At 31.5% G+C, this 9,935-nt stretch overlaps 1 protein-coding gene across 1 annotated transcript; it reads right to left on the reverse strand.

Moving 5' to 3' along the window:
- Positions 1-6,684: 6,684 nt before the first annotated feature.
- On the reverse strand, positions 6,685-8,585 carry LOC145044300 (L-tryptophan--pyruvate aminotransferase 1-like). Its single transcript, XM_078993178.1, has 5 exons — positions 8,438-8,585; positions 8,054-8,354; positions 7,681-7,961; positions 7,299-7,600; positions 6,685-7,183 (listed from the first exon to the last, which is right to left on the reverse strand). The coding sequence occupies exons 1-5, from the start codon at positions 8,542-8,544 to the stop codon at positions 6,957-6,959; spliced, it is 1,218 nt and encodes a 405-aa protein (XP_078849304.1). The 5' UTR covers positions 8,545-8,585; the 3' UTR covers positions 6,685-6,956.
- Positions 8,586-9,935: the final 1,350 nt, after the last annotated feature.

Below are 9,935 nucleotides of genomic sequence, written 5' to 3' on the forward strand. Positions count from 1 at the left end.
CTTTAGACTTAATTTTGGGACGAAATTCCCTTTAACGAGGGGATGGTGTGACAACCCGTTATTTCGTGTAACTAAAAAGTCATCAAAAGTCAATGAAAGTCAAACAAGGGCCAAAATATTAGAAACCATTTGATTTAAATAATAATTATAAATATTTAATTATGTGTTTTGTTAAAGAAATCAAATAGCCCAATTTTAAAAATGCCTTTTGTTTGAAATCCGATAAGTCTCGCAAGACACAAGCCTTGGACTGAAAACTAGATTTTCGGACAAAGCAGCAAACCCTCGCACCGAAAACAATAAGTTCTCGGCCACAAACACCCTTCTGACCGTAAACCACACTTCGTTTTTGGTGGACCCGAGACCAAAATCTTGCAAATTCTATCCATCTACACCGAAAACCCTTAAATTCTATCCTTTGACACACATTTCGAAGTGAAGTTGCGATTTTCAATGTAAACATCACATTAGATTTTCTTCCATATTTATATGTGGACCGAAAACATATCCTCATTATCACACCTCTTAGCCGAAAACCTCCCTTTTTCTCTCAAAAGCTAGACCGAAAACACCATCTTTTCTCTCAAGTATCATCTGAAAACTCTTGGATCTTCATAAGATCTGACCGAAAACACCCCAATCTCATTGTTTCCACCAAGAACTCTAAGAACACTCTTCATATCTTCAAGCAACCACAAAACACTCAAGCAACCGAAAACTCCTTTTTTTGAATAATTCTAACACTTTTTGTAAGTATTTCTTACATGATTCTTGTGATTGTTTATAACTTAATTTGATATTCTATTAATTTGATTTCTATATCAGGTATACCTATTATTAGGATACAGAAATTTATACGACATCTAACATGAGAATCATTACTGCTATACCGTATCCCCACGCGTACACTCGCTTAAGGTGAGTTCATACCTCTATGTTTTACCATTTTCAAATGCTTTTAGGGGGAAAATACAAGCAAAACACTAAGTAGTTGTGCTAACACTTAAATACGGTTACAAGTCATCTCAAGATATTTAATGCTTTTATAAACTTATTAAATCATTTTAAACTGTTTTTCAACCACTTAAATTATTATTTTTATCAAACTATATTCATATATATATATATATATAACTTATTTCAACAACTATTTCTAACCCTTTTGTATCATGCCGAGCAAATGGGGTATATTTCATTAATCATTTTCAGTACAAACATAAACAACTTATAAACTATAACAGGTATAGTTTAGGTATCAATTCACACTATTTTCTAGTTTAAGGATACATTACTTGAACAATTACATAAGTATAATTGCTTTTCACTATGAGTATACTTTTCATTTACAAGGACAAGAGAACATATACACACTATACGTAAACGAGTTAATACTAGAATGTGAGCCACTACTTCATGGTACCTACTAGAGTACATGCTAAAAGTCCTAAATTATAGCCACAGTCTCCTAGAGGGAGAGCGTGAATTTGTGTATAGATCTATACGAGACTGATAATCTCGCACATCGACTGTTAGCTACAGTTGGACCGGCAGGTCTGGGGGTGACGAATGTCATAACATTCCGACGCCTATTGTTGTAAAACACACCGAGTTGGTCGACTACTACTCCAAGTACTCGCTACTCAGCCCCTTGCTGAGGCGAGTTGCAAAATCCCGAGTACTCCCTGATTGACCCTTTACTGAGCTGAGCAGTGTTGTAAAACTCAGTCAACTCGGAGATTAATATGTATAATATACTTATTGATTTATTATTTAACACACACACATGTGATTATTACTATATATATATATATATATATATATATATATATATATATATCTTAAATTTTCAGTAATTATTTACGAAGTGAGACCATTATGTGTTTTTCACTTTTTGTATTCACATGTATAAAGTTTTGTTATATATTTCAATCAACTTATGATTTTGACATATATAATGTCCCTAAAAATATTTCTACATGAATTACTGAATTCGAGTACTCCCCGAGTACTCGCTACTTGGTAGTCGGTCGAGCAGGTACTGAGTAACGAGTTCTACAACCTTGCCGCCGCCTGAGAACGTTGTGCAGTCCACTAGTCAGTTCAGTATGGTTATAATCTCTCTCACATTAATCACTAACTAAACATTTTGGTTTACCAAACAAACGTCACTTCACTGGTTTTGTTTTAAGTAATAAGACTATACATCATTATTTTCCGGTACATGCATACAACTAAGTTCATATAAGAACAACACACTATTTTTCTAGCAAAGAAAGAACACATTGATAGAAAACATACACTTATACTATTTCAGAGTAAAATAACATACAAACATTTTGGTCTTAAGGTCGAAGACTACATTTCATTTATTACAGAAAATATTGGATTTTATAGAGAAACACACTAACATTTTCATGAAACAAAGACAAATTTCAAATACTAAATGCTTATGAACTCACCAACTTAAATGTTGATACTCTGTTTTCAAAATAACTTGTATTCTCAGGGAACTAGTAGACAGGTACACCCACTAAGGTTTTTGAGAAGGCGGAGTATTCAAGACTATTCTTTTACTTTTGCAATACATTTTGGTGTCATACAAACATTACTAAGAACATAAATGTAATAACTATATTTTTAATACTATGGCTGTTGTTGCTTGTTTTACTATTACTCATTGTTATGATACTGTACATGACGTCCTCCGCCCCCGAGTGTTTCCGTCATCTCGGTTTAGGGGTGTGACAAAAACCAAAAGGGCATAAGTGCATGTATATAGGTATATACACTTTGGAAATCATATTTAAGATAACCTCTTGAAAGTAAACAAGTTTTATCAAAGCAAAAATAGACAAATAAATTGGAATAGGAATCATGGATTTAAAACATTGTTTATTAGTATTTAGACTTATATCACACCCCCAAACCAGGACGACGGAAACATCTGGGGCCGGATGGAGTGACTTAATGTACAGTATCATAACAATTGAATAGTAACGAAACATAGCAACACAAACATTCATACATTGAGGTTTCAAGTATTACATTGTTTACAAAACTCTATTTGTTCAAAAGTCGAATACAAATAAGAGGTTTCAAGTATTACATTGTTTACAAAACTCTATTTGTTCAAAAGTCGAATACAAATAACTGAAAAGTAGAAAAAACATGAAACGGCGACGCCGACCCTCAAGAATGGTTGAGTACCTGCCTAGTGTTTTCCTGAGAATACATGTGATTTTGAAAATCATCAACATTGAATGTTGGTGGGTTCATAAGCATTTTGTATGAAAAATGTTTGTAACTGTTTCACGAAAAATAATTTCGTATACTTCCAGAAAATTCGATATTTTCTTTAATATGAACTGTAATTGTATGTAATTCATTTGTATCTTTTCCTTGTAATGTAATAATGTATGTTGCCAGAAAATCGAATATTTTCCTAAATATTTTCTTAAATATTGAAATTAATTCATTGATGTCCTTTTTGTTTGAATTTCATAAAGAAGATAGATCGCATTTTTTGGTTTTGTGACTTCTCGAAATCTATATGAGAAAGGGTTTTCGTCTGATATAGTATTTCCTCAAGTTGATGACTTCCATCAAGTGTTTAATTGGGTAGATAAGTATAGAACTTCGGCGGATAAAAAAATGATTCTTGATGTGATTGCTTGTGTGACTATTTGGATGATTTGGCGTCATTAGAATGACATTGTTTGTAATGATAAAATTTCGTATAATGCATGAATTGATTTTTGATAGTATAGTTGAATTCTCATTTTCTTTGTATGGTTTTAGAAACAACAAAAGTTAAGTTTCTTTGGAATAATTGGCTCCAAAACCCTCTTTTAGCTATTTTGTTGTAATTGGTTTCATTATATTTGTTTTTTTTCTCTATCCTTTGGTTAGTCTTTATTATAAAAATTTAGCTGTTTCAATAAAAAGTGCAAAAATAAAATCATAAAACTTTAAACCTATTACCTTTTAAGGCGCCTTCTTATAAAGTTTGAAGTTTTTTAGAAACTATGTCACATTGCATTCAACCTTATAAAATTCATTTTACATAAAATTTTGTAAACTCTACAAAGTATAATAATAAAAAATATTTTTTACATATATAAATCATTTTCTGATGCAGCAGCTCAATGAATATTGAACTTTAAGTCTATAGTATGTTATTTTGACATCTCATTATGAATCATTATGACTAAGCTTAATTCATTGTATACCAGCAACTCATTCAACATGTGGATGATCTTAAAATTTTAAATTGTAGTTGTTTTTCTAGTAAGCTGTGTCCAACGAGTGCATGAGTATTATTTTAGTAGTAGGTACATCATACACATTAACAATACAAGTTTTATTGCGTGGAAATTTTAAATTTCAATATTAATTGAGTTTTAGTTACAAAATTACATTTCAACCTTATGGAAGTTGTATGGTCACTTTTCAAGTAAGTAATTGATAATCCGTCGGTTTCCGTCGATAATTACCAACAAAATATTTTAATTGCATTTATCCTTGTCACTATTCCGTTGGAATTGCGTCACTATTTTCCGACGGAAAATTTTTGTCAATAATTTCCGTAAGTGTTACATCCAGTTTTCTGTAGTGAAATATAACTTATTTCTAAAGTTTAATGACTAAATTTTTAAAAGAATATTCAATGGCTAAGACAAGCATTTGTTAAACTTTACTGAAATCTAATGATTTTTAAATAAAAATAAATGATTAACAAAACTGGAAGGTACAAGTTAACTGAATCTAATAATTGCTTTGGTTTCTTAATAAAAAGTAATCTATACCCATGATGATGTGTTCTCTATCAATAATTCTTAATAATGTAATATATTAAATAATATTTTTTTTCTCAATGTAAAAATAAATATAACATGCTTTTATGTTCCAAAATCAAATATCACATTTTTTGAGCCATTTCAACTCAAGATCATTCATTCATCCTTATTTATTGTAGATATTTAAAAAAAAAAAATTGATTTTAGTTATCAAGAACCTAAGTAATCGACCTCAAACTCGCATGTCTTTAGGACTTTTCTAGATTTGGTTTCATAATGTTTTAATTCATGTTTAAATTCATTAGGTGTGATTACATGTTTGATTTTGATTTTGGTGTGGTTTAGATCTAAAGTTTTAGGTTTGATTTTGGTGAGCTTCCTTTAATTTGGTGTCAAAGGTGACTACTACCCTTGATTTGGCTATGTGGGTAGCAAAAAATGACAAGGATGTTGGTGATTTGTATTATCAATATGTATTTAAGTGTAATGGATTAACTTTTTGATCAAATACAATTTTGATAAACATTAAATAAGTAAGAAAAATACAAAATACATACTTGTTTAAGTTTGATCAAGATTCAAATTATATTGTTATTTATGGATGAAACCCCTGAATGAATGGGGTTCGGGGGCAATGGCCTTGGTAGTGGGGTCCAAGGGGTTGGAGCTTCTGGCTGGAATCGAGTTGTTTTGGGTTATATTGCTATGTTAAAATGCATCAGCAATTCAGATATTTAGAAATTTGACCCACTTGTGACCCTTATCCAAATACTAGTTTTATGACAGTTTTTTGTGGTTTGTAATAGTTTTCCGATAGATTTAAAACCAAGGTTATAATTCTGGTACACTTGGAATTCATATCAAAACCATTCCATTTTCTTGTTTCTCTCATTCTGAGTCTCATCCAATTGTTTATTTCGGAAGTACCATCGAAATACTTCAATTTAAAAGTATCGTCACGATTCTCAGAATTTCAAGTGGTATTTTACCCAAATCTCTAACAAAGGAGATGCTTGTTATGAAATAATCCGAAAAACGTTGAAGAGATGATTGTTATGAAAAAGAAGATACAAAATTAAATAAACCAAGAAAGTTCGACACTTAATACCACAATTTTATAATAAAATATGGTAGACTTTATATCTTTTGATCTAATAATTTTATAGTTAAAGATACTAAAATTATTAAAAAATGTCTATTTAAACTATAGAACTTTTTATTTATTATATTCATTATTGACCGGGGGTCGATTGGGGGACCACATTTTTATTTTATTTGAGGAACATGTGGATTAATTAAGGAATTACAACTCTATTGTAACACAATTGCTGCATGATCTTTGCATGTATCTAACTTTTTTAGGATATTAGAACGGGATCCGCTTTTGGGATTTTTATCGAATTAATAACAATAATATTTTTAGTTTAATAGTCTCGAGATAACAAGTTCACGAATAAACCTAAAGAAGTTGCTTATGCAAATTACATAAAACACACTATATTTCGGCCGATTTTACAGTTTAGGCCTTGTTTGATACCCGTCTGACTCGGTCCGGGTCAGCGATTTGGATTGACTCAGTCAGACAAACATGTTTAATACGTGCTGAGTGGGTCAGAATGTCTGGACCAAATGACTTACTTGGTCCGCTTACAACATGTTGCTGACTGGAACAAAAGACTCTCCTGCCAAATGTTCCAGTCAGCAACATGTTGTAAGCTGACCGAGTAAGTCATTTGGCCAAGACATTCTGACCCACTCAGCACGTATCAAACACGTTTGTCTGACCGAGTCAGCCCAAATCGCTGACCCGGACCGAGTCAGACGGGTATCAAACAAAGCCTTAGTGAAATATTTTGATTCCTAGTAGTTGAAGATGGAGGTATAGTCATATATAATGATTAAAATATATTTTGGTTGAACATATTGCCATACAATAGATAACACTTAGTAAGAGATCGTTTGGCATCTATTCCCTCATAAATTCATAATCTTTAACGATGAAATAAGTCAAGCAAATATTCAAATACTGTATTGCATATTTAAAGAGGGTGGCACAGTGGTCAAACACCTCATATTCTGGATCTAAACCAGTTTCAATCTGATACATATACATATATATATATAATTATATACTATATATATATTAATCAAGATTCCCATTTACATTCCCGTTTGTAATGCCATTTCCATCGCCATAGTGTTGAAGCTTTGAATCGCAGAAAGCCTCTCAATGAACATATCAAAATCCTCTTCTTTACTCACCATACTAACCCTTACATACCCAGGATCCGACCCGAATCTCCTTCCACTCCTTGTTAAAATATTCTGACCTCTAAATACCTTCTCACAGTCCTCGATCCCTTCCTTACATTTAATCCATGCAAAAGCTGTCACATCAACATCACAGTTTCATTTCAATTCAATCAATGAATATGAAAATTCAGATATATAGTTTTTTGAAACAATAACTCATTTGACCCTTTAATTAATTTATTTATTTACCTGGATGTGCTTGAGTGACGTCACCTGTGTAATTACAATGCTGAAGAGGGTACTTAGGTAGAGTAAACATTCTTGTTTTCTTCACAGTTTCCCTTAAAATCTCCCACCTTTTCGACATTAAACTCTTTGAAAACTCAAAGAAATTATCACCATCAGGAGATCCAAAACGTTTGCATCCATCAGCAACCACTTGCAAGATCTTTGCAACCCGGATTTGTGATTCTTTCGATACCCCAATCGTGTTCACTTCCATGAACTTGATCATCTTCTTCGCCACTTCCTTATCTTTCACAAGCGCCCATCTGTGAAGTGTAAATGAATTCAACACCAAATTAAATTATAATCAATGTGTAAAAAATCTCTAATAAATTAACAGACTTACCCAATTCGTGAACCAGCATGGCCAGTGCATTTGGAAGCTGTAAACAGCATGATGTCGAAATCTAATGCGGAAGTAATTGGAGTGTATTGAGGCCAATAGTATGCAAGATCATGAATCAAGATTCCACCATCGCGATTCACCACGCTTCCTCGGATTACACCATTAGGGTTGTTAGGTGAGGTGACAAGTTCGATAAATGGTTCATCTTTATCGAACCCATGTGCATCACCTCCCCATTTGTATAATCCTGATCTTACCAAATCTATAATCTCTGGGTACGACTGCATTTGTTTTAATCATATCTAATTACACAAAGTGGGAAAAGAAAAGATCTTTTTGACTCGAATTATATGATATTGATATATATACATACCGAGTAATAAGGAGCTGGTGAAACAACATTGATCTGGTTAGGTTGATCGCATGAGACTGCATAAAGCACAGCCTGCAACAGCTGGCTCGAACCGGTCCCAACCACGATGCTATAGCCATCGGTTACTGCGTTCCCGACTGCACCATGCAGACTCTTGATCGATTCTTCAAGTTTTGGTTCAAGAAACCAACAAGGGTTCTTGATGTTTGAAAAGTAACTCAAACATTCATGTCCTTTAATCACAACCGTACATTTGTCCCCCATTTTTCTCCAAAACGACTCGTACATCGTTGGATCCCCACTGTAAATTTCACAACTTTAATGAGAAAAGATTCACGAAACAAAAAAAAAAGAAAGAAAGATTTGATAATTATAGAAGCCTACTGGTCTAGATTGATCACGGTGTCTGAGTTTAGGTTTCTGGTGACACCACCGCCGTTGGCTGCCGCCGGCGAACGTCTGGTGCCGCGAGCTTGATCGGTGCCGCCCATTTCTCTATCTGATTCTCTCAGTGAAACTTGATTAATATATATGTTAGTGAACAGTGATGGATGTCGATGATGTGATGGGTTTATTTATAGTGTGAGATTGCTTGGATAAAGGCAAGTAAATTGACGAACAGTAAATGGGATATTCTTTTTGACCAGATAAAGTAATTTTTGATGCAGATTTATAGGGAATATTTTGTGAAAAATTCAAGATTTATATCAGTGGTCAACGTTTAAATCATCAAAAAGTTCTATTAAAAGATGGATAATTTCCTAGATTAATTGATTTTAAAATCATGGAAAAGAGTTGGTGATTTATATTAAATCTATCAACTTTTAAATTTTATGTGAATTGTTGTGTGTTTTTCACTTTCAATTTTACGAAAAATAATTTGGATGGTTTTTCTGTTTTAGTATCATAAGATAATAAGATTTTAATATTAACAGAAAGTCTCAAACTTTTGTAAAAAGGTTCAAAAAGATTTAAAAAAAGAAAAAAATTTAACAGAAAAATATTATTATTTTGAAAAAAATCATATAATCTATCATTTAATGTTCAAATGTAAAAAATGATTTTTTTGGTTAATTTGGGCAAAATGTTAAATAATCGAGATTTTTCTGTTAAAAAACTTTGAGGACTTTATTAAAATTCTTTCCAAAATAATAAGACTTTTCTGCATTAATCCCTATTAACAATCCTATTGGATACTTGTTATAACAATAAAGGATTTATATTCTTAGAGTAATAACTTTTAAAATGAAGATAAGAGTTAAAGATTTAGTTACGGTCAATACTTAAATGTAAAATAAATCAGAAATGATACTTAATTATATTCTTTAAAGTTATCTATTGGGTTTCTTTTTATAAATAATTAATGTGATATTTTATGATTTTTTGATACTAAAATCATTAAAAAAAGAGTTCAGGAATTTTATTTGAAATAAAGATAAATGAATTGGGTTGTCGGGCTTTTTTCTTATAATTAAAAGGTAATTTTACGTTTATTTTAAAATTTTCACAATATTTAAAATTTATGTCTATTCTCAATACTTCAATCTTGAAAATGCTCAAATTCTAAAAGGCAAGGGAATTAACATTTAGTCTTCTGCTTCTAATCGTGCTACTGAAAATTATATTGTTTAAATTTGTCTATTGGAATTTGCTTTTTGTAAAGGTAAAATTTATGTTGAATCAATAATTGACTTTTAAAATAGTGTAAAAGCTAAATATATTTTCCTTGCATGCTAAATGTATCCTATATCTTTTGGGATATTTATATTTAATTCATTACTTTTTTTGGTCAAATATGTGACGTTAATTCTTCAGCTTTTACCATAAAAGTAAGCGTTAATTTTATTTCTTTGACCATAAAAGTAAATATGCTGTCATCATG

Source organism: Lactuca saligna, chromosome 4 (genome assembly GCF_052625555.1).
Source record: "Lactuca saligna cultivar CGN05327 chromosome 4, ASM5262555v1, whole genome shotgun sequence".
NCBI classification, from domain to species: domain Eukaryota; kingdom Viridiplantae; phylum Streptophyta; class Magnoliopsida; order Asterales; family Asteraceae; genus Lactuca; species Lactuca saligna.